This window comes from Mesoplodon mirus (assembly GCF_964341445.2).
Source record: "Mesoplodon mirus genome assembly, chromosome: 12".
Classification (NCBI taxonomy): Eukaryota; Metazoa; Chordata; class Mammalia; order Artiodactyla; family Ziphiidae; genus Mesoplodon; species Mesoplodon mirus.
In genome coordinates, this window is record NC_138988.1 from 19,638,053 (window position 1) to 19,664,199 (window position 26,147).

Consider the following 26,147-nt stretch of genomic DNA (forward strand, 5'->3'; position numbering starts at 1 on the left):
CCATCGCTCCATTCGGGGGACGTATCTGGGGTGTGATTTATGTCACTTTCAGAGCGTGTGACATATACAAGGAGCCTTCCATCTCAGTGTAACCCGTGTGGATGTTTCTTTGCTTCTGATAGTTTGTTTCTATATCTGTCTAGGCTATTTTCAGCTTAGCTGTTCAAATTCAAGGAGTTCACACACAGTCACGGGGGGAGGGGGACGAATAAAGCCGCACACAGAAAAGGGCAGGCTGGCGGAGGGACACTCAGGCAGGTTTGGGCGTCTCAGCCTCTGTTGCATTACTTTGCTGGTTGATTAAGTAGTGAGTGGGCTTTGGGTTAGGACGCGCAGCAGACTGAGGAATTGTCAGGGGGTGCTCCCATCCGAACCGGCTTTGAATGTAGCTACCTCAACTGTCAGAACTGCCTGAAAGACGGTCAGTGGAAACGAGACTTTCTTGGTTCTCCCCGCCCAAGTGTCGTGATGGGAAGGAGGGGACCTTTAGGAAGTGGGTGGTAAAGTTTTAGAGCAAAGTACATATAGACTCTTTCCTCTTTGGGATTAACTCCTTCAGGGCCTGCCGGTTCGGAGTAAAATATCTTAATAATTTTATACTCTTGTCCACACAGACCAAATGTTCTAATCAAGCCAATTTAAAAATGCAAATCACCTAATTTCCATAGATTCCAACATTCTGAAAGTGACACGTTTGGGGGAAAAAATTAAGCCTAATAACAGGAAATGTGAGTCATACTATCAGTGACTAATCTGCTTAAGAAAAAAATAAGTTACATTTATTTTATTAGGAAGTCAGTGTTAAAGAAGCCATTTTTTTAACTTCAAATCGAGTGAAGTTTTTATTTTAGAGGCGGCCTTTTTTTGCCTTTTTTTCCCCCATTTGTTTGTAATAGATTTTCCAAGAGGAATGCTCAGTCAAAGCTGGTTTATGTGGTAAAGTGTTCAAGCTAGCATGTCATTGTCAAAAACCTCAAACATGATCACATTAAGATTCTAGTTTAGGATCTGTTGCTGGTATTGTTGTTTAAAAGAATACAAAGCTTTCTCGAATATTAAGACTCCTCACTAAGTAAACCGAATGAAGACTGAAGCACATTCTCCTAATTGATGCCCTTTGCTTACACTGAAAAAAGGTCTACTTCTATTTTACGTGATTCTTTGTCGCTGCCTGACACATTTCAGTGGAAAATGTGTAAAAATGAAACCAAAATACAGACTGCCTACCCAGAGACACTGGCTGACTTACTCTAGGATGTGATAGAGCTGAACTGAAAACGGATTGGGCTGACACTTGATAATCAAAGTTGATTTATTGTTCATTAGTACTGCATTAGCCCTTTCAGGCAAGACAGTTATTTGTGTAGTGGCCTGTCAAGAGCAAGACTGTGAGCACCTGTCATTTCTAAGGCATGAGATAAGCAACCAGATATTAAGCTGATGCAAATAAAAATACGTTGGACTAGGTAAAGGGCCACATGATCCTAAATTTTTTCTTTAAAAGAAAAAAGAGCATGGGTCACTACCAATCTGTAAGAAGAAATCTATTAACTATATATATATATATATATATATATATATATATATATATATATATATATATATATATATATATTTTACCCTAGGGACTGCTTATAGTATGAAGGTAATGGGCTTTATGCTCTCTTATTTGCCCCCAAAACTTTCTTTTCTACCCATATGTGCAGCTCATTTGATAAAAAGTTGGTCAGTTAAGGAAATGAGGAGCGTAACATGTCAATTCTTTAATCTGAGTAATTCAAGAAAGGTAGGCTTCCCATTTGTGTTGTGTTTTTAAATAAACATATTTCATTAAATGAAACTCTCCTAAGCATGGGCTGATTATATGAAGATGTGATGACATCATAGCTAAGCTATGCTAATGTCGGATAATAATGTCAAGGGCAGTTTCTGCAATGTGTTTCACTCTCGATTTTTTTCTTCCCTCCCTGGAAGGGAATGATCTCATGACATACAATAGAAAACAACCTAAGTGTCAAAAGAAAACAAAATTAGTGAACTTTTGTCTGCAGCCATAGAAACGCGGATTAACTCATATTTTTCCAGAGGACGGAATGGAAACATTCTGCAAGAGGCTACATAGTGTATTGTCTTCTCTGAATTTTCATTTGACAGGGATTTTAGAGGCTGTGATCTTAATTAAATCTCAACTAGCTGAAGTAATGCATCTAAAGGCATGCAGTGTTGCATAACCTTGCTCAGTTGGTAAACCATAAATCATCGGAAAGCTTATGATAGGAGTGGTTGGCCTGAATTTTGTTTGTTTGTTTGTTTACAGTCAAATGTACTGTAAAAACAAAACCCTCACCGTCACTGCCTTGTATTTGCAAGTTGACAGGAGCTGTCACTTGAAAGATAAACTCTTTCATGACGCTGACCAGTTCTGCAAACTTTTCAGCCAACCTCCACACAATTGCAAGATACAGTGAAATTAAAATCCAGATTAATTAAAAGCAATGAAACTTCAGATTTATCTCAGCTGAGTAAGGTGGCAGAAGCGTGCTGGTGCTACAGGGTTTTACTGAGACAATCAGGAGACGGTAGTGTGACGAGCTTCTTAGCTTGAACTAAAATGTGAATAAAATTTGGCCAAAAAAAGGAGATTGAAGAAATTAATTTTATTCTGTGGCTTAGTTGTAGATGAACACCACTAAGGGGAAACTTAAAACTATCCTCTTAGGAGATTGGCAAATAGAATAGTCCGGGTCCACTGCAGGTAGTTCTTTGTGATTTATTAGCGAGGGATAAGGCAGCAACAGTTGACCAGAGAAGGTTGGAGTAAACAAATACATAGTGTCTGGTGTGTGTGTTATGTGTTAAAATGCGTATGAATTTGATGACAAGGAGTTACAGTCATTTAATAGTTATTAACTAGTCCAGATCTTACAAATTCTACTAGTGCTTGTAAATACTAGGTTATTTACTTTCAGTGTCTTTTAAACAGATTTTTTTTTTTACTGCTGCATTTTTTGGTTCATATGTATGCTCTAGGAGAAGCAGCCATCTACACATAAAAATTGAGAAAGCTATCGTGTGATATATTGATTTTATGTATCTTTGTACGTAAGATTTCACATAAGACTAGGAGTTATGTTGCTGATAAGCTGTAGCTCTCCGGGGGCAGAGAAAGAATGTAGCTTCGTGTATACCTGCATGGCTGGGTTTGGGGACAGACATGAATTTGGTTAGGTTTGATGAAAGATTTCTATTCTTGGCAATAGCATGATATTTCTGGACATTGGTTTGAGTCCTTTCAAAGTGTGCAGTACTTTTTTTTTCCCCCCCTCCTCAAAAATGGCATTCTAAATTCAGTTTTATTTACTCTTTTTTAAAAAGAGAAAACTCAGCTACCTCTTAGCTAAACAGTCTTCTACAGATGGTGGGAGCTTGAACTATCTGGAAAGACCTGAACTGGGGCCTCTACTTGAGGACTGTAGGAATAATCTCTGAGTCTTTCTTCCTACCTGACAGCTGTTTGAAGAGAAATTAATTTAGAATGAGAGAAATAAATATTGAATACTTGCACTGTGCCTCCTTTTCAAATCCTGTTGAAAGCAACTAATCAATGAAGTTGCTGGCTAAATGTGAGGGTGTACTTTTTTGGGATACCTTGGTATCATGTTTTAATTTTTAAGCTTTATCTGGCCCTTAAATCTGAAACATCATTGTTCAAATAACTGAGAACAAGGTAAATCAACAACATCAAAAAGGTCGGCTTCTGTGATTTCTCAAGGGCTTGTTATTTTGTACTTCCCAATTCTATTTGATGTCTTGACAAAACAAGATGACACAGGGGAGAATACATTAAATTTTGATTTTTTTCATCTAACCTGTTACTGTTGTGGCAGCTTAATTTCTTTTACTTTGTCTTGAAGATGGCTTTTTTGTACAGTTACTCTAATTGTCACACCACTTCATGAGTGTGGGTCTTTATGGCTTTCCCATTTGCCTTGATTTTACTAGGCATTTTTGAACATGTTTTGGCCTTTATCACGTAGGGAGCTTTGGGTTGGGCTTTGTCTTCATTAGAAATAAATCAGTGAATGGTGAGGTTGTCAAAGAAGCAACTGATGCTTTCCCATTAGAATCTAATTTGCACCCCTTAACTGTGATGGATAAGGTAAAGGTGTTGGAAATAGGCAGGAGAAACTACATAATTTGAGAAACAGAAGTTGTGATTCTGAAAAAAAGGGGAAAGAAAGGGTGATTGCACCCTCAGTCAGGCCTTAAAAATGTTGGAATGATCTAATTTTGGCCTACCTGCATGTTTAAATCCAACTAAAATCCTCCCTCTATCTCAGTAAATAGTAAAATATATATGTATATATATATTAATTATATGTATATGATATATATTTTTTCGTAGTTAAGCACCCTGTGATATTTTCTGTGCTGGTTAAAGCATGAAGAGCTGTCCATTTAATTCTTAGTCTTAGAAAAATGTTTGATGGGCAAAAGATCACCATTTAACTTTTCTTCATTTAACAGTATCCGTTGATCTCCAGCTGTATCTCCAAGTTGTCTTTCCTTATTCTAATCATCTGTGTGTGTCAAATAGGATGGATACAGTTGCCTTCCCTTTCACTATTTTTGAATAATGCTTCAATGTAAGGGAGCTTATGTAGCCAGGGCCTCTTCCTTTTCTCTTCAAGAGCTAAAGATCTGTGGGTAGAAGCTATTCTGAGGCACTTTCTTGGAATAATTCTCCCCTCCTCTTCTTTACAGTACTTAAAAGACGATTTTTGTTGCTGTGGTTAATATAAACTGTCCTAGCAGGTTTGATCCACGTGCAGTAAGTTCTTTCCACCCCTCCTCCAAGAGAAAGAGACTGAGGAAGGAAGAGGGGGCATTTTTCTAGATGATAACAATAACAATAATAATAATAATAGTTGCTAGGTTGAAAAGATCAGGGCTTATTGGATGATTATTTTCACGTGTAGCTTCCATTGTTTCCTTGTATTTAACAGTCGCTGATGGGAGAAGCGTTTTCATTTAAGTAAACTTTACATTTTTATGCCAGTGAAGCTGATATTAGAGCTAAAACAGTTACGCCGGCACTTAGTGGAGTAACCTTGTGTGCGTGGGGAAATGTGAGAGGAGCGCAGTGGAGGTCCCACAAATGCCTGTGCTGTAAACAAACATGAATTTTTGCCACTTTTTACAATTTAGAGACAAAAGAAGAGCTCAGAGAGCGTTGCCAGGATTGCTTATTAGGCTTGATAACCTGAAATAACTCCTGATTGGCAGGCAAGTCTTGGCCATACAATTCTTCCTGAAGGAAGGATAGCCTTTCTTGATAGAATGTAATAAACAAAATGATAAAAAATGAAATGCTAATTGCATTTTAAAGAGGTCTTTTTTTTCCCCTAAAATTTTAATAGGTGGTTGTATTGTTACTGAGAGAACAGTTATGCTAATGACTGACTACTTAGATGATTTTGCATTAATATAATAACCATTACCTGCCTTAGTGCTTTGTACAGTATTGTGGCAAAATAGCGAAGCCTAAAAGAATTATACAAAAAACAATTCTATAATGAAACAGAATTGTACTTTCCACATGAATAGCATGCTTTTTAAAAATTTTTTTGAAGACTGAAATATTATGTCAGAAATGTATTTTCTTTCCTGTGTGATACAGCTACTTTACATGGTTATCTGTGGCTTTTTGGGTTTTTGTGTGTCTGTGTGTGTGTTTCTTCCTCTTCTTTCTAAACACCATGGGGAACAGATAGAAGCTTCCTAACTTTTTTGTTTGCCGATACATCAGTTGTATCCATTGGGTTATTCATTATGAAAACTGTTGTCTTGCATGGGGTGGGGGGCTTGCTGTTTATTTTCTTTTATACAGGCTCGCTTCTACATGATCATATCAAATTTGACATAGGTGTGTGTGTGTGTAACCATATTCTTTGGTTTTGTTTTGATGTTCTGGAGCATTCTAATTTAATTCATTTTGCTCCCATTTGATGAACCAAGTGACACTGCCTCACCTGGTCAGTTATCATTCAAACACAGCCCGAGGTCTAGAAGGGACTTAAGTTTCTTGGGACATCCACGAGGTGAATAACCAGAGATGAAAACTAGTTTCTAAATTCTTAATCCAGAGAAATGGAAATACAGCAGTATTTAAAACGTTTTTATCTTCTCATTTGCATTATTTGTACACATAGCAATTATGAGAAATGCTGAGGTCCAAAAATCTATGTGTATTTATACCTGGCAGCATTTCCTTGGAGTTATCGTGAGTGTAAGCTAAAGAGAAAGAAAAAGAAAGGATAACATGTTATTTTCAGTATTTATATTGTATCATCTCCCCTCCCACCCAATTCCTCCAATTGTGTCCTAGATTAGAAATAAGTATTGTTTCTATGGGTGTTTTTATTTGTTTGTTTGCTTTTTAGATTTTTTTCTTCCCCTTCCCCTTACCTACCTCTCCCTACTAAGGATGGAGGAGAAAAATAAGCCGTATTATTTTAATACTGTTCTAGCGTTCAGATGATATAAAGCCATTTGGAAGTAAAAGAAAACTGTATCAGGCAGAATTTACACAGCAGTGGATGGGCTTTTAACAGCACGTATTGGTGCAGAGGACGTCTCCCCAGTGGCTGGTAGGAAGGTAGCAGCAGACCCACACCAGCAGCCGTGTCCCGATGGCCCTAGCACAGCTGTCCGGCTGCCATGTTCACAGGTTTGTGTGCACCTGGGGTGGGCCACACCCAATTGGTATCAGTCAGCAGTGTATCAACCAATTTTTTTTTTTTAATTCATGACTTCCCTTGAAACTCAACTAAAGAGTGTTAACTCTGTGTGTGTGTGTGTGTGTGTGTGTTTTTAAATTCAGTTTTGTATGCTAGCATTCTTTAAATGTCTGCCAGAAGTTTAATTTGAATTTCTGATCCCTGAAGGCAGCTAGACAGAATCATTCCCGTTCTTCATAAATTGCCTTCTATGATTCATTGTTAACTCATAAAACGTACTCATTTCTATATACTCAAACAGTTAAGGTAGTTACAGTATCAGGGATACAGGTCTTTTTTTTTTTTTTTTTTTGCATTATATTTAAATTGTCATTTGAGGAAGAAATCGAGCATTAGCTTGAACTCCTAGTTAAGGCATGAGCCCCGTACCACACAAAACCTCAGAAATTAATGGTTTTTATCTAAAGGAGTGTAAAGTAAGTGCATGGAATTGGCGGGGGGGGGGGAGTTTAGTTTCGACTGAATACTCTGAAAGAGGGGCTCATAAATATTAGAGCGCTGTAGTTAAAAACTCACATGACTGTTTTAAATACTATTGATTTAAACCACTGGCTAGATTTTTATGAATCAAAGTGTAATTTCGAAGCCTTGGCCATATTTCTCAATGCTGAAGCACTCTCTCTTGTGTGCCTTTAGCTGCTTTCCAGACATTCAACACAGGATTAAATGATAGTAGTTACGGTGATCAATAGGTTAAGACCAATACAATCACTCTTGCCGCTAATGACCTCAGTAGTAATGGGCAATAAAGTGTGGGCTATAATAGCCTCTCGCTGGTACTGCATGCCCTTTGATTCCCAGTATTAGTAAGGACTAGCTACATGAAAAAGTTAGACGTCGAGAGCTAAGGCAGTGGCTATGTAGGCTATAATTCTTAACTATTTAAAGCCTCACACTGTGCTCAGATTTTTTTTTTTTTTTCCTTTTCCTTTTTCCACCCCACAGTGGTTTCTGGTTCATTTGGCTATGTTTGTGAAAGCTTTCCTTAACTGATTTTCATGACACGTTGGAGGAGAAACTCTGGGAAGATCTCAGTTTTATTATGTTTATAAATGAAGCTCGAGCCCACTTTGGAAGCTCCGAGCTAACTTGTGTGAAAATGTGGTTTCAGACAGTAAAAGCAAAGTTAAGGCCATCAGGATCTAATAACCCACTCCTGATTATTCAGAGACCGGTCACCAGGCTGGAGGATTACTCAGGCTTCTCGCCCCTTTCCCTCCTTTGGCTGTGCCTGCTGCTGCTTTAAGCATTTGATTACTTGTCACCACCTCCGTCGAGATGTCCAAAGGGAAAAAGGAGAGGAGACTCAAGTTCATTTTACTGTTCTGTAACATGATGACAAAAATGGAGTAAATAACCATGGGAAAAGGAGATTTAAACTGTTGACTGTAGATGAGGGTTTAAAAATTATCTGTGTATGTAAGTCCTTTTTTTAAAACTTTTTAGATCTGTTTTATTGAAGCATAATTTACCTATATAAAATGCATTTGTTTTAAGTATACAGATGGAAGAATTTTGGCAATTGTATCCACCCTCTGTGACCACCACCCCAACCAAGACAGATGGCATTTCCATCACCCCAAAAGTTCTCTGGTGCCCTTCTCTTGCATAGGCTGTCCATAGTCCTTTTAAACATTTTGAGCAAGAGATTGTTTCTATGATGGTTTCTGTTGTAACACTGTTAATTTCACGTTCATCACCAGCTTAGATCTTAACACCACCCTGTTCCTGTCTGTTTTCCTGTTCATCACCATCAGAAATTTGGCTCAAGAATATTTATATTGTACATCATCCAAGAAACGCAGGGGAAAAAAGAAACCTTAAACATGGTTCTTTTGTTTGCTTAATCAAACCTCCCTGTATGATGATGCAACTCTCAAGGAAAAGTAAACTTCTATTGTGATACGTTGGCTTTCGCAGCTCAAAAGATAGAGATTGGCACCCAATACAGATTGAAAAATTCAAAAAGTTTCTGCTGTATGAAGACAGAGTCGACTAATTGGAATGAATTTCTAGGTGGTTAGATGTTTTGATAATGTCTTCTTGGTGTTTGTCCTAGATTAAATGCAAGTTCACTGTTCTAATCATTGGTGATATTTCGTGCTGCGAAGTATCTTTTTAAAAGGATAATTTATCCACTCATATACGTCTGTCCCTGTTTGCATATAAAAATATTCAGACATGCCCATCTGTTTAAAATTACAGTGTATCTACATCTATGCTTAAAAGGCCACTGCAATAGGAAGAATTCATTGATGACCTTCCAGACTGGGGTTAATGAAAATTTTCAAATGTTCCAGCTAGCGTTTTCCAAACAATGTGAAACTTGTGCATAAACATCCCCCCACACAAAACATGCCCACAACAACGGGTGGAGGCTGTTCACTGTACGTGAATCTGACCTTCAGGAACCTTTTTTAGTTCATCAAAATTAGTGATGCTGAGAAATCGGGACATCAGTGCATAATGACTGTGAAATTAGGAATGAGAGCTCGCTATGCAAATGACAGGCCAAATCATGTGAAAAAGTCAAGATAAACTGCATATTAAGACATTATGTTACATAAAATTAATACTGCATTTCTCCCTTTTGCTTACTGCTCCCCTGAAAGATTTTTACATTCTTTTATCTTCTAATCAGCTATTGTCTGCTGGATTTTTTTTTTAAGTGGCACACAGGCAAAGTGCAAAACATGTTATTACCTTTTATTGTAATACATGAGATGACAGCAGGTCCTTTATAACAAAGTGTATCCTTTACTGCGTCTCGCTTCTTGCTGTCACATGTTTGATTAGAAACCAAAGAAAAGTAAGGTGCTTAATATTACTGTTAGAAGACATACAGGTTTTGTCTTTTCTTTCATTGTTTTTTTTTTCCCCTTATCTTTTTATTTGGTGTGGGGGGGGTTAATTTTTCATGAAATAGTCTTCTTGTATTACGGGGCCTGACAAAATGGTTCTCGTGTAGTCTGCAAATTAAACACAAGTGCAGTGATTATTTTGAATAGCTAAATTACATTCTAGAAAGCTTGCAGAATTCATAGCATTGTCATTAGGTATCCGCTTGAATACAATTTGTGTAACCTTGGCCAAGACAGCCTGTCATTTTAATGTCAGTGTTTTATCTGAACAAGACATCATCCTTTCAGATACAGCGTGCAGGTTCCTTGCAGAGATGCCCGTGCAGAAACGTGTTAACAGTTGCAAATATGAAATGCTATCAAGTTCATCACTGTAGCTGTTTGTCACTGAAATGTCATGGAAAGCGGCTTTTAATGGTATCGCACATAATATGAAAGAATTGAGACATCTGTGTGCTGGGTGAATAAGGAAGGCTAAAAGGCATCAGAGGAAGGGTCTGTGTTGAAGTTCGGAAGGTGCCTTCAGGGTTCAGCTGTCCACAAGACTCAGCGTTCATTGATTGTTCTTAAAATCACTGTCCACAGAGGAAGGGGATCATATTAGCTCCAGACGGGAAAATACCGGTTCCTGTTTGCCTTCTTCCCTAAAACAAAATTCACATTGGCGTTAACGTGCTACATCTCACTATGACCAAAGACTCATTCTTATTAAGAGACTGAGATCATACTAACCTAACTCCAGGTAGCATTTATTAAGCCTTTACCCCTTGTTCGTTTACCAGACTATCGGGAACACTTGTCAGCGGCTACAGGGTTTTCTTTTATTTTTCTTTATTTAAAATCAGTGCGCCTGATAGATTAAATAGGGTTTGTGGCTGCATCCCCTCTGGATAGATGCCCTGCACATGGGAAATTGGTCAGTCCTGGAAGCAGGCTGATGCCGGTCAGTCCCTGGACCCGGAAGGCTGAGTGCTGCGGGCGTGCAATTTCCTGGCTTCCTATTGATCCTTCGTTAACGTTCTAGGTTCCCGTGTCAGTGGCTATGATGACACCTCAAGTTATCACTCCCCAGCAAATGCAGCAGATCCTCCAGCAACAAGTGCTGAGCCCTCAGCAGCTCCAGGTTCTCCTCCAGCAGCAGCAGGCCCTCATGCTTCAGCAGGTAATGGTCCTTCCTCCTCCCCCAGCCTCCCATGGCCCCTGGGGCCTGGCCCTCCACTCAGGATTCCCCTCACCTGAGCAGCTCCTTTGCCCGTGGAAGAAGAGTAAGCAGAGCAGGGAGGGTGGGGCAGGACGCAACATGGGTCCCTGGGTGATCAGTCGCATTAGCATCCCTGAAAGAGAGGGACCCTGCCAAAGCCACGAGGGTTTGGACCTGGAGAGTACCCAATGGACTGAGATTAAGGCTGTAATTGGACTTGGTAGAAGTAAGATCTTTTAGGCTTAGGGGGCTTTGCGCTCTTTTATTTGGAAAGCCAGAGGCTTCTAAATGGTGTGAATCAAAGCAAAATAGGGAGCACGTCAGGAGCAGGTTTAAATGTGACAGCTCTTGAAGTCCCCATTTCAACTCAGAAGCTTACAGAATTTTTCTTTTAAACATCAAGAAACGTCTTGGAGTTGGTTAATTGTCAGGTGTAGAGTTGATTTTACCTCTTTCGTGTCTGCCGATGCTGAAGTGAACTTCCGGCTGCCATTGTGCCATGGGGGCCTCATCGTCGGACTTGATGGACACCTGAACCAAATAGAGGAGACTCAGGACCATAGGAATGGGAGCTGCTGGGGTGAGGCCGTGGGGACAGGACGCAGAGGAAGCTACCCACGCAGCTGACGTAGACACTGAACACAGGTCCCCAACACCGCCCAAGCCTATCACCTAGCAAGCATGTACGCGATTTGCAGTAGAGATGCACCAGACTCCCTCCGCAAGGGCGCTCTGGCTTTGTTGTACAATCAAAGGTCATCCCTTGCCTTCTTTTAATTAGTTTGTGTAGAAAATGGTATGTTTTTCATCAGTTCATTTTGGAGATTACTTTTCAAACAATAATGCCAAGAAGAGTCAGCGTGCGCTGAAATTTATTGTCGGGTTTCAAACTAAAGGTCAGGCCATTACAGATAAAAGGGTGCTATTTTTCAAATCACAGCTTGTATATGGCACCGAAAGGGACAGTGGCTTGGCGCTACTCTCTGTTACTTACCGTCCTCTCTTTCCTTTGTAGCAGCAGCTTCAAGAGTTTTATAAAAAACAACAGGAACAGTTGCAGCTTCAACTTTTACAACAACATGCTGGAAAACAGCCTAAAGAGGTACCGACAATACATATTTTACTTTCAAACCGCAGATCCCAGAGGACTATCTCGTGGCTATTAAACTGTCATTCATCTTTTAAATGATTGCACAACTGAGCTGACTGTATCGGTTCTCAGCCTTCAGACCGAGAGTTATTGTCCTGTTTTCTTTCAGATTTTTCTGGGTTCCATTTGCCGGCTGCCACATATTTTATAACACCACCCCAGGTGTACCTCATGTGGGCACTGGGAAGAGGGATCGTGGCAGAAACTTTAGGGCTGCTTTTGCAAACTGGTACCACTGAGGTCCAGGATCTACCTGGGAGAGGTGAGGTGCACTCAGTAAAAGTATACTTGGTCGCACACTTGGTTTCCCCCCCTTCCCAGCTCAGAGAGCTTGAGTATGTGGTGATGGCCTTTGCCTTTGGAAGAAGAATCTCTTACCCCAAAAGTTAGAGCAAGATTCAGAACACCCCGATCTCTGTTGAACTTCTTCCTGCAAGTTGCACGGATCGTAACTGCTAAAGGCAGGCTTGGATTGTTTGTGTTTTCCTGAGAAGAACTCATTGTATCACAATAGCTTCTACATGCACAATACGTTGTAAGTGCCCGTGGTGATCACATGTGCCCGCCACCCAGTTAGGTGACAGTATTCATTCCATACAAGGGAAGGCCTTCCCAGGGAGGGTTTCTGTCCCACCTTCTACGCAGTTCCATGTGGCTGGGACTCAATCAGATGGGGGAGTATCTCTGGGCATGTGTGCCTTATCGTGACATCTTTCTGCCCATTCCAAAGTTATCCGATGTAACTTATCTCCTCGTGTTTTCACGGTGGACTGAAATTCTTTCCATTTGAGTGTTCTCCTTGGAATGACAATTCAGAGTTTGATAAACAGGTCCGAATCCCAATGAACAGCCTCTGTGCTGACCCAGAGGAGGCAGCCACTTGCTTTAGTTCACAGGGAGTCCCACCAGGTGACCCCCCCCACCCCCACCCCTGTCCCTCGCAGGAGCCCGGATGCTGAGCTCAGGTGCCGGGAAGCGCTCGTTTTACATCCTGGGAAGGAGCCAGCCGTTCTCACTTTGCCGTCTCCTCCCTCTGCACACATTGGGTACATTTTCCGTGCCCTGCCAAGTTTTCATCCTGGAGTCCTGTTTAGCAGCCTGGGTGGAAACCCCTGCGGAGTAGGGGCAGTTTGGGGGTGACGGGGAGGAGGCGTTTTAATGAAACTGCTGACACAACCTTAAGTACGGTGGCGCGCTACCGGGTGCTGCTATAATAAAAAAGGGAACAGATTAAAAAGTGTCTAAAATGTAAATCTAAAGGACTAACAGTAATTAAAATGGAAATGGCACAGGGAGGGAAGGCATGTAATTGTGAGATATCACTGTGCAGAAGGCTCTCAGCTTTGTTTTGCTGGCTGTTTTTCTAATTCAGTAGGGCTTACTCATCAGTGGCAGTTCAATGCGCGTTAATGACTCTGGGATTGCAGGCATCACTCTGGACAAAGAAATGATTATTGTGCGGTCAAAAGAAGTTCAAAGACAAGAAGGGAATTTCAGTTTTTTCCTTAGAGATCCACATTCAAGAGCATATAAATTAAGCCAAATGTTAAAAACCACAGTCTGAAAGCTGACTTCAAAGTCACAACTCTCTAATTAATGAACTGCGAGCTTCAGTTTGGACAAGTTGTGGTTTGATGCGCCCATAAATCAACATGACAGGCCTGTTTCACAGTCTCAGACAGTGCTCGTCACTGAGTCACATCAGATGTAAACACAGCAGAAAAAAGAAGGGATATGAAGGAGGTGCAATTGATCAACAGAATTGGTAAAAACCCACTTTTGAAGCACATTATGCATGATCACAGGAAATGGTTACAGCCTCAAGAGGTTTCCCCTTCTGCTGTTGCTTTTTTGAATCAGATTTCTAACAGCCTTCAAAAGGGAGAATAAGAATTATGGAGTTTCTCCCCTGTGGCTCACAGGCAATAACCCCCTGTTGTTATTTTGTGCTTCTTTCTTTTCAAAGGCATCAAAATTTAGTTTTTTAAAGATCTTTAACTCTATATTTGAAGACAAACAAAAAAGGGCCGCACTGTCATTCTTATCAGTTACCAGGGATTGTGTTTTTCCTTTCTGTTGCCACTTCTTATTAACCTCTTATTTGGTCTGTTAGACATAGTTTGGAATGCACGTCTGCATGCTGGGAGAACATGAAAGTTCAGATGAGCTCAGAGGGCACATAAAGAAATATGAAGCCGAAAGTTACACAGCAGAAGGAAGGATAAAAGTTAACTCTCCCAAATTGCTGCTGTCAGAAAGGGGGCATCTCGGGTGCACAAAGACGATGGTGGTGTCAGAATTTGGGAAGGGAGTTTCGGGGAGAAAGGGGAATACTTTGTATCTGAACCAGGGGAAGGTGGTTACACTGTAGTGGCATTTGGCATCTCCAGGACACTGCGTTTGTTGTGGTCACCCTTTGCCCTCCGTTTCGAAAGGCAAAGATGATGTTGCTTTCGCATCCTGAAGGGTGGGTAGACCGAGACCCGCGGGCATGTCTCCTTGGATTGTAGCGGTGTGTTCACAGTGCCGCTGGATGTGGCGGAGACCTGTTGTAACCATGATGAGGAGGGCCCTATTTCCCGAAGGTAAGGGGGGAGCCTCCTGAAATTACCATGCAGGTGGCGGGCCTTTTGTGCTACCATGAAATAGAGTCACATGGTAGCAATTTCATGATGTGGACTGGTGGTTCGGATTTTAACAAGGTTTGAACTCGGATGTTGACAGATGGAACAAGTATATTAATTTACTGAATCCCCAGTCATTAGTGGCTCATAATTTTGAATCGTCAGCCCTCCCCCTCCCCCGCCCTTTCCCCTCTTTTGATCGCCTCTGCAGTAAGACACTTGATCCTGGGCCAGAACAACGTACTTTAGTCTCTCTTTTTTTTTTTTTTTCCCCTAAAGTTGCCTTGAGATGTTTCCTTGAGAAAGTCAGGCCCCACGTTGAGTTTAGACCTAAGACCTTCCTTGGGAGATAGATGGGTGCCCTGTAGCCCCAGTACAGCTAGGATTTAGGTGACGGCTCACGTCTGTTTAACGGGGCGGGTGTGGAAAAGAGAAGGCGGAATTGATTTTAAGTCGAGCCACAAAAAAAGATCCCATCCTGTGTGGGTGAGGTAGGCTAAGTTGATTGTTTTAAAAGGGCCGTTTGTCCTGGGCAGTTATGACAGTTTATGTTAGGCAGTAGGCAGGAGCCGAAGAAAGGAAAACAGACCTTTGACTGCAGCGCCAGGGAGGGGATTCGAAATGCAAGGTTTATCAGGGCATTTTAGCATTTTAACACCGACTACTGACCTGTCCAGGGGACTGCACGGAGACCTTTTTTGTATGCATTCAATTGTGAGAAGTAAACAAACGGGCTCGTATCCTGTGTTTGGTAACTGGGTGGGGAGCACAGTTTGGCAACCAGTGTTGCTTTTAAATTCTTTCTTTGGACAATGGGCCTTGTATACTTTTATATCCTGACTTTTCAAACGCGGACAGCTCTCATGAGCTTTTCCTAGGGATGGCCACAGAGACAACAGAAGAGCCATCAGTCATTTAATATAAATACACAATTTCTAAACATTTCATTTACAGTAAGATGGGAAACACTCTCCCCAAATTCCAGCACCCTCCCTGCCCCATGATTTTCTACTTCAACAAGAGCTAATTCCCTGATCTTTTGTTGTATCAATGTTGTTTTTCTTCTCTTCCTTCCCTCACCCATTTTTTTAAACGTCGTGAATTAATATCTGTTGAAGAAGTGAAAAAGTCATTTTGACATGAATATCACTATCATTGGCTCTTACATTAATGTGATAACTTGGGAAGGGGTGAAAACAATTGGGGTCATTTTATGCATGCTGTTCTTCAAATGAAAACACTGGCTTTTCATTTAAATTTATTTAAAGTTTTGTTGTTAGTGGTATAGAATTTGTTTTTTTGGAGTGAAACGCAATTAACTTTCTCAGTGGCACGCTAGTAAGCCTGAAATTGGTTGCTAATATGAGAATGATGGTTTTTACTGTAAAATAAACTACATGGAGACCAAAAGGAAACCACCATTTTTCTCCTCCTTTGAACTTTACATCAGAAGGTCTTGATATATATACCATTTTATGGATGTATCAGATCAAGGTCATGTGTTAGGTTAAGTGAATGCAGTTGTTTGTAAAGTGTAGTTATGAGAAGCTCTGTGACAGAGTTGTATTGTCCTCTTGGCTGTGAACGTCTCTGATGTTTTGAATAATACTCAGAATTAGGAAAACGTATCTTGTTCTTTTCTTAAAGAACCTTTTTCTTTCTTTTTTTCTTTTCCTGGCTCCAGAACTCCCTTCCCAAAGAAGGGTTAATTTTCCTTTCATAATTGTTAGCCATAATGTGGCTAAGACCTCCACCTCGATTTGATTCCTAGCAGATTAAGGATATTAGATAATTTCCTTCTATTTATTGTAATACTGCACTGTATTATCTTTCTATCACTCAGATAATTACTGAGGAAATCTACATTAATTTTTTTGGCTGGAGCAAGACCTGCTAAACACAGGAATGATGTATTGATGTTTTACACAACAAAAGTTTTCCTCCTGTCATTGTCCAATCAACAGAAAGATATTTATCATTTCGCAAAGCCCCTTCTTTGCAAGAACAAAGCGGGCGGGGAAGCAGGACCAGCGAGCCGACCTCGGGGTTTCTGAAACTCAAGCCAAGCGAAGGCATCTGAAGCTTAAAGTGTCCTTCATATTAAACACTCAACAGCCGAGTACGATGTTGTTTGCTAAATTATGAATGTGTGTAATTAAAATCTAGTGGCTGTTTCTATGAAAGATTTACAATGTTATTTCATCGTTTGTCATGGCTAATTAACAATATTAGATGAAGTTCTTCTTCTTCAAAGGTCTGATTTTTTCTCATCTATTTATGTCAGAAGTGATAAACAGAGTAGTTAAAAGCTTCTCCCCGGAGCAGGCGGGATGGAGGCAACTTGTCCCTTCACACCTCGGAGGTTCAGGGTTCAAATCCCTCCAGACCTGGAGTGGTATATGGCCTGCCTGCTGCTCCTGTGCCTACGTTAAAATTTCAGAGTCTAGAAGTCTACCTCTTGGCTAGAAGAACTCAGGCCTTTCAAACCATAGGAAAAGCCGCCTTGATTGTCAAATTATTTTCCTATGGGAGCCGGCAGCAGAGAGGGCCCGCGCCCAGCCTGTCGCTTCTCTTCGGAGGTGATGTGTTCTGTCTCTTTGAAAGCAGCCTGGACCCCGAGCCCCCCGCGAAACTTTAGTGAGCTCTCTCAGCCCTGGCTGATGACAGTGTGTTTGGAAAGGTCCATACGTTTCACCTTCCCCCAGCAGTGGCCATCTCATTTTTTTTTTTTTTTTTTCTTCCTGGTTTCTTCCAGCAACAGCAGGTGGCTACCCAGCAGTTGGCCTTCCAGCAGCAACTTTTACAGATGCAGCAGCTACAGCAGCAACACCTCCTGTCTCTGCAGCGCCAAGGCCTTCTAACGCTCCAGCCGGGGCAGCCTGCCCTTCCCCTCCAACCCCTTGCTCAAGGTAAGCGTCGATGGCTACAGAAGGCGCCGCTCTCTCGAGACTCTGGGGCGGAGGAGGGGGTGGGGTCGTCTTCTTCCAGCTCATCGTGAAGGAGATGGTCCGCGTCAAACACGCCGATACACAGTCAGAGGCAGAGCCGGATCAGGTAACAGTGATGGACCTTTCCAGAAGCCAGAGTGCTGCTCATCAGTGCCAAAAGGAAGACCCAGGGTGATCTGGAGGCTTAGCAGGATCAGAATGCTGCACGTTCTTGGAGTAAGAGAAGGCAGTGCTGCTCTGACTGAGGCAGCATTTTAATCAGATCTTCTCGCGTTTTCAGTTTGGAATCACAGATGCATTTTCTTGAAGGCTTCTGTTAGTCATTTTAAGATGTGTTGTACATCCTGTAACTTGCTCTGTGTTAAATCGTAGTAATGCTTTAGAGATGCCACTTTTTAATATCTAGGGAGAAACTCAGGTTTCTTTTTCTGTAAACGATTATGATTCATCTCTTGCTGTTACAAAAGCCAAGGTTGTTTTCTGTTGGGTTCTCCCTTTTCTTTCTTTGTGTATTCACCTGACTGTTGGTTTCTGAGCCAGTTGGTTCTGTACCCGTCAGAACAGGCAGCCTGTCCATCTCCAGCTCTCTTTCGAAAACCGGAGCCCTTTGAAAAGGAAACAAGATTTCATGGATTTAAACATTTCTTTGGAAGAGCCATTGACGTGTTCTTCCAATGGGTGTTGGACGTCAGAAACAAATGAGTACTCTAGCTGTTTTTAGGACATCCTCTGGGTTTAAGCAACTCTAACTTTCATGTGTGTAACGTGATACACAAATGGATTATTCAGAACCAGCAAGAAGGAAAGGCAGGAAGGAAAGAAGAGTCATGCCGTGTTTTGAAATACAGTTCCTCCATCCCATATGGGGTGTGGTAGATTTCACTTACCTTCTCAAGGTCCATGGTGGACTCGGATGTATGTGTATATGTGCCTTCAAGGCTGGTAGCTGAAGCCTTTGGTATCTTGGATTCAGTTTCCTTATGAAAAGGTTCAGAATATGGAATGTCTTTCTCCCCTCATGGTGCTGAAGGCATGGCCATGTGTTCGGTAACTTTTGGTGTCAAGTGGAGCCGGTGAGGCATGTGTGCGTGGAATCTTGATTCTCCTGAGTCAACCACACCCAACTTGTGTCCCTCCTGGGGTTCTTTGGGTTTTGTTTATGTTTGGAGTGTTGGGACCAGGGCTTTTTCCTCCTTTAACTTCCCTCTTGCCTCCCTTCCCCTTTCTGCCATTACTGCTCATCCGCGCAATGTATAATCAGCATCTCCGTTGCTGTCAAAATAGAAGATTTGGTAACTGAGCAGTGCCGGGTGGGGTGGGGGGTGGGGGCGGGGGAGCACACATGGGCTAATGCATTTCTGTGCTTGCGAAATGTTATAACGTGCGTTAATTACATCTTTGGGTTTATTGTTGGCAACATCACGGGCTGGGCTGACACACCCACTGGACTCGGCTTCCACCTCGCTCATCTTTTCCCACTGCTCCTGTACTATTAAGTTTGTGCTCTAAGGTTCATTGTTATAGTACATCAGTTAAGCTGTCCAAAAGAGGGCAATCGGGCAGTGACAAGACAAGCTCATGTGTAATGTGAAAGAAATGAATGTGGTGATGCATGAAGTGTGATCTCTGCAGTAACATATCAGAGACACCGGTAGGTAATTTACTAGTCATGGCATTGATTGATATGCTTAGCAGTCTGCTCTAACTCTTAGCCCCCGTGACATGAAGACGACGCATATTTACAGTCTAAGGTGGTGCCTTTGTGTGCGCCCAGGATGCATAAACGCAAATATAGATATTTCTCCCAGTGAAGTGAACCAGCAGTGTCATTGCCATCTCTCTTGGAATCAGGAGGTTGGTTTCGTCTCCCTTAACCCCTCGCCCAGAGTGGCTGGAGAATTCAGTCATGCTGGACTACAACACAGTTTTTTTGTTTTTTTTTTTATCAGAGAGATGATGGCTTAAAACTGATGTCATTATGAGGTTTAAATCAACTTTCTGCTTGCTTGAACCTGGACACCTGGGTATGGAGGTACAAGGACAAAAAAAGGTTGATCAGCTCTGTCTTGGAGCCAGTGATACCTGGGGTTGTAAAATTGAGTTCCGTGAACGGTAATCTGTCAACTGTCCCCGCAACATACATTTTTTAAACCTGTGTCTGCATTTTCTTTTCTAATGAAGGGGCCAGTTGTCCTGGAAAAAGAAATGTAGCAAGGCACAGGGTTTATGTGTTAAAAATGCTGGTGATGCCCCACTTCAGGATATAATCATCATGGTTCTTTTACATACCTTTACGGTCTTGGCTGAGTTGCCTTAAACATGCATGTAAATATCAAAGTATATGAAGAAACAGAGAGTAATATTTTGAAGGCTCTTCCCACCCCCGACCCCCGGAGGTTTTAGGTTATGAAACAAGAAGGACTTTTTTTGGGGGGGGTGTTGTTAGGGCTGTTGTAGGGCCTTCGCTCTGTTTTACATTATTAGCATGTCTGTTTTTCCCTTGGTGTCTTTAATCATCTCATCTTCCTCAGCACCTGTAATCCCATAAAGAAATATACTTTTAGTATCATTCTGACTTTTTAATCCTTTAAAATGTAAACTGTAGCTGGGAGAAAATTACATGCCTGCTGACGTACCTGTGAATGGATTTGTTTAACTTGGTACTATTGTTCCTATCTACCATTTTTTGGAAGAAATGCATGCTCTCTGGATATTTGATGTCCATTTAGTCTGATGAGTGACTAGCTTACCTTTTATCTGTCACAATTCTATCATGAGATCTCAGCTGTCAAATAACAGCATCCTTTGGTAGATAGTATTCATTGAACGAACAGTTTAACATCACTAACAAGGTGTAGCATTGATGGAGGACACCAATTTGACTGCCTTTCTGTGAGTCTGATGCCAGTGGTTCTTCACCGTTATTATCACGTGGAAATTTGACCCAGAAGGATGCCTCGTTGTCAGTGAGTGAGTTCCTGTTTTATTTACCGTTTCTCCTTCTGGGCGAGGGAACTGATTTGCCAGCCTATTGGACTAGAAGGAGAGGAGAGTAGCATTAGTGTACTCGGTGGGCATAACAAGTGTAACAGGGCATTTCCCTTTGTCTTTATTTGCTGGATAAACAGCTTACTCTTGAAACACCTTCAAAGTTCTGCTTCTGTCGAGGGGAAAGTGTTAACACCGTTGTTAGAAACCGTGGTGTGTCCCTTCCTTCTTCCGACCTCCCATGCACCTGACCCAGAAATCAATTAGTTTGAGTTGAAAAATGGGTGGCTTGTTCTTTTCATGTGTATTTACTCCCCAGAAAATAAAGCTGGGTGTTGACTTGTGTGGCTTTCTCTCAATGTGCTACCATCCACAGACAAGCCTATTCACTATTGTTTCAGTTGAATAAATAGTGGTCGGAGGGTCAGCCATCTTCGCAGGTAATTGTTGGTGTGCAGACATCAGCGGTGGCCTGTTAGCTACAGACACACCCCACATGTCACCTCGCAAGGTGTTGGAAAATAATAGCCCAGATGCAGCAGAACCGGACACGGGATTGTGTGGTGACCTTTCCCTTTGTTTAATTTGCCTCCGAGGTTTAATTTCAGGGGGACAAGTAATAATTGAATATGCCTAATAACTAAACGCTCATTTGGGACAAAATCCATCAAAATATAATTGGCATTTGATTCTTATGAAGGAAGAAGAAACCCGACTTGGCTGTCGAGGATGCGTTCGAAGAATATCTGACCACTTAATGTATCATTTGAAGCCTCCTTTGTAATATTTATTAATTGCAGAGACTCGAGCATTTGAACATTTTCGTGGAGAACCGTTAGGAGAGACCAACTGTTTTTGTTAACGCTCCTCTCAGAAAGGCGGGGAAGGTTATTGGTCTGCTGTGCAATAATTTACTCCTCTTTGATATGCAAACGATCCACGGTGAATATAAAAAAATCCTATCAGACTCATTTCACAGTTCTTAACCACTCGGATTCTCTGGAGTCCATCGCCTCATTAGACCAGTGCTCTCCAATGCTAGCATAATTAAAATCTTTAACAGTTTAGCAAAGTAAAGATGTTTGGCTGATCACGTTGAGATGATTATCTATCCATTGTATTCTAAATGACAAAAATAAATTAAATTTAGACCTTGGCATTTTTTATTATGTGTTTCAAATGAATGTAATGCGCGCACAGTCTTCTTTTTAAATTCACTACCTTAGGTTTGGTCAGAAACATGCCTGTTTCGGTTACTGCTGTATAGTTAGAAAATGGCAGGCTTTCTAGGATAGCTGGGTTCCAGTTGATGGAAACAATGAACTGTGATCCAGACGTCCAGTTCTAACGCGGCATTGCCTTGTGATGTCCAGGGCCTGTGATTTCTTCCAGGCTGTCCTCCTAGGTTGTTGTTTTTGTCAGTTGCCATTCAGAATATTTTTCTTCTCTGTGTGTACGCACTAGAATATGCCTTGAGGTAGGGTTTGGAAATCCTGGGCTGTAGAGGCATGCCGCCAGAATAAAGGCTGCAGGCCCACAATAGTGAGATTGGCATCCTGATTGTATCTCTTCCTGGGGGAAAAAAAAGCAAGTTGACACTTAACCGCCTAAGACCCATGTCCATTCTGACCCCCTTAAAAACAAGAGAACTCTACTGCTCCAAGTTTCTTTCACGTTTTCATTTCATTCTGCAGTGGTTCATTAGCATGGATCTAAGAAATGACAGTAATAATAGTGTTACTTGTATAAAAAGTTATACAGTTTTTCAGTAGACACATCCATCAATTAAGCATGTGGTACAAGAAACCAAAATTAACGAGGAAGATAGGTGTGTTAATGAAATAATCATAGTATAATCAATTTGACTGTTAAAAGTTGAAAAGCATTTCAGGAAGACAATATGAGTTCATAATTTATGTCTAAAAGTGATTAATAAAAACTGTATTTAATAACAGAGCTATTTGTCATCATTTAAGGCTTAAGCACAAACATTATTCATTTTGTGGCTCGTGTGTCATAATAGTAGAGTTGAACAAATTTATTTTGAGCCCTTCTTCGTGTTTAAAACTACAGTAACATGTATCTGCGTTTTCGCCCCCCCACCCCCAGTGATTTAGAAACAACAGTTTGGATGGAGGCATACAGTCTTTGCAAGAAGTAGTTGCGTTTTGAATCCTTTTCACGGGTGTCTTTTATGTGTGATGAGGGCACTTCAGGGGGAGGACACGTTCGTTCCTACCGTATTTGCCTTAGTTGAGAGGGAAGGAAAAAAGCTGAGCGCACCAAACCCGCTCCCCCCAACACTAGGCTTTGTTTACTGACTCCCTGATTTAATTACTGTTTGAAGAGGACGGAATTAGCTGTTAATTGATTTAATTATCCAATTTGTTTGTTTCAGGCATGATTCCAACAGAACTGCAGCAGCTCTGGAAAGAAGTGACAAGTGCTCATACGACAGAAGAAACCACGGGCAACAATCACAGCAGTTTGGATCTGACCACGACATGTGTCTCTTCCTCTGCACCGTCCAAGACCTCCTTAATAATGAACCCACATGCCTCTACCAACGGACAGCTGTCAGTCCACACTCCCAAAAGGGAAAGGTAGGAACGCCCACCTGAGATGTGTCCAAAGCTGTCTTTCACGCGGAGGGGTGGGTGGCCGGGCCTCGCCATATCTCGGTGATCTCTAATTGGATCCATGTGACTGGAGTGTGCATATAATTACTCCAGAATGTATTCAGTATGGTGTGGGTGTGAAGCATCTAATTCTTGTCACCTTTTCAACATGGAATTAGCACTTACGTAGATCGAACCTGAGCTTAGGAACTCGGGCAGAGTCTTTTGGTCTCTCGTTGGATGGGTTGGATTTCCAGGCTTCCGGGTAACTCTTTCTGCCAAGTGCCCGCTCCGTACAAGCTGATTTCCTTGGCTTTAAACGTCTTCTAAGGGAATAGCGTTGTCTGCTGTAGGCTGTGTTGGATCATGGTTTGAGAAAAGGTAGAGCGCACACTACTCTGCACTGCCCTCCTTGAAGGCAGGGAGCAGCCCATCTTTTTCATCATCGTGTCCCCAGAGTACTTGGCCTTTTGTTTGGAAACCGTCAGTGAAGGTTTGAGGGATGGAGAGATGGAAGGGGTCCACGTGTATACACACACAAGCATACACAGCCACTTTCTCCTGCTCGTGGGACATATGGTGGCATCGACTCAATTTCTGTATTCCTGTTTGGAAGTTAAGACTTTGTATTTTTTTTTTTTTTTTTTTCTTTTTGCTGTATGCGGGCCTCTCACTGCTGTGGCCTCTCCTGTTGCGGAGCACAGGCTCCGGATGCGCAGGCCCAGCGGCCATGGCTCACGGGCCCAGCCGCTCCGCGGCATATGGGATCCTCCCAGACCGGGGCACGAACCCGTATCCCCTGCATCGGCAGGCGGACTCTCAACCACTGCGCCACCAGGGAGGCCCTAGACTTTGTATTTTTTAATTGCCCGGAGCTTCACTTGGATGTTAGTCGAAGCTGAGGTTGATTGGGAGATCCAAAATATATCATGTGAGAAGACAGCTCTAAGAAAAGGAAGCTGTGAATCCATGTTATTATACCTTAGCACGCAGAACTATTAGTTCCACTGTTCAGTGCTTTTCCAAAGTAGAAAAAATATATAAAACCTTTTTTTCGGTTTAGTGTTTTTAAACTGTTTCCTGTGTACCTCATACACAGAGTGTCCACCCACAGAAGGAAAGAAACCTCAAAAGTAATAGGTGATAGTAAGTGTCGTTTCCATCAGGAAAACCAGATTATTTTGGTTTTTTTAATAAAAGTGACCCAGTGAAAGATTTTGAATTTTATTTTTCACTTAAGCACTTACACGTATAATTTCATGTATTTCTCGAAATATTGAACCTTAAGAAGCCCACTGATTTAATTAGATGTGTGTCTTTATACCAGCAACATTTTATCCATTTAGAGCTTAGTAAACACAGAAAACAGTATATGAATGTTTGTGTGTATCACGTTTCAGTGTAAAAACCGTGAGAGGTTTCCAGAGATGAGATTATATATGTTTTAGCCAAAACTTGCAACTGTCCTTTTAAAATCACTTTAGAGTTTCTGTGGCAGACACAGAAGGACTAAAAGATGCTTATAACTTATTGGTTTAGAAGAGCTTGAAAAACAGAATGGTGGGCAGTAAGAATTAATTTGGAGCCATTGGACCAAATGTGGCTTCTTTTGTTTCTAGTGAGGATAGATTTATATGTCTGGAGACCAACCTTAGCTCTCGCTTTATAATCTCTTAGAGTGTGTTTGTAATTAAACAAACAAACAAACAAACTAGACTTTAAATAGCTTGTGAAGAAAAGGTTCTAGGCTGTTGTCCTTTGCTCTACTTGCTTTTGGTATCCTGAGGTTGATGCTGTCCATTTACTGCAGAGGGATCGAACTACATCTTTATCCACAGGCAGGGCAGGAGACCATACGCTGAAAAATGCCAACTGATGCACTTAAGGTATTTGTTGTAATCTTGTCAGCCATTGTGGAGCCTGCACAGATTTCCTGTGACACAGAAAACTCTCCCTGTTTAGATGCACCATGCTCAGTTTCATTCTAAAAGGTTATGTATCTGGAGTCAGGTAGTAGATTAGCAAGGAGGCGAATAGGAGAAGAATAGCCCTTTTCATGTCTTAAGGTGCATTCGAAAGTAAATGGATCTCAGAGACAGTCTAATTCTAGGAGAATCAGTTTGTTGGATTTCTCATTTTATGGTCCTTATGTGTCTGCACAAAAGTTGGGCTTAATCTTCATTTATACTACCTACCAGCGTTAGAATAAGGATCAGAAAAGTATTTAGATTCCACTGAACCTGAATCTGGATAGAAAAACAGGCTGACTTTTCCAACTGTTCATGCAAAGAAGAAGCAACTATGAAATTATATGCTACGTGCTTAACCTCTTGGACCGCTCAGTTTCTATTACCTGGGAGGTTGCTAGGCATGGCTGGATTAAAACAGATTCTAGTCGGCACATTTTAACTGAACGTAGCAAATTTGGCAAATGAGTACCTTAGGTTAAAGCTATGTCAAAAACTTACAAACTTAAAAAATTGATCAGTAGAAATTCAATTATTAGTTAGCCAGCTTTGTATATAAGGACTTATAACGAGTGTTTTTACCCTCTGAGGGTTTATTTTAAAATCTCGTGTGATATTACTGTTGAAATAGTGGAAGATGGTTAAAAAAAAAAAAAAAGCTGTCACTATCGAAATATGTTCTCACTTACACAGTGAGTTGTCATTTGTCTCAGGAGTCCCTTGGAGAAGTTTCATCCCTTACTCACCAAGGGCATTTGTGAAATGGATCTCTTTCGAAGCTCTCCCTTGATTTCTACGTAATATTCCCCACCACCTCCCACCCCCGGTGCTCCTGGAGCTGTAGCTTAGGTTACCAGCTTTAAGGATTCTTTCTGAAAGGACTTGGGGGAGTGCTCTATGGAAAAATTCATCGGACCACGGTAATATCGTGAGAGTTTTGGTGTGTGTTTTCAAGTTGCGAGTCGTCTGCCGATCACGACTGGGCCGCGT

The 26,147-nt window shown here is 41.5% G+C and overlaps 1 protein-coding gene across 10 annotated transcripts in view; it reads left to right on the forward strand.

Moving 5' to 3' along the window:
• The window catches only part of FOXP1 (forkhead box P1), a 595,227-nt gene that overhangs the window by 489,639 nt on the left and 79,441 nt on the right, over positions 1-26,147 (forward strand). For 8 of the 10 annotated variants that reach the window (XM_082637134.1, XM_082637141.1, XM_082637136.1 and 5 more), the window contains 4 exons: positions 10,686-10,823; positions 11,878-11,964; positions 17,392-17,545; positions 22,971-23,175. In XM_082637134.1, the coding sequence (XP_082493260.1) occupies positions 10,686-10,823; positions 11,878-11,964; positions 17,392-17,545; positions 22,971-23,175 (584 nt within the window). The remainder of the gene's footprint in view (positions 1-10,685; positions 10,824-11,877; positions 11,965-17,391; positions 17,546-22,970; positions 23,176-26,147) is intronic. The other 2 variants (XM_082637140.1, XM_082637142.1) reach the window with 1 other exon arrangement.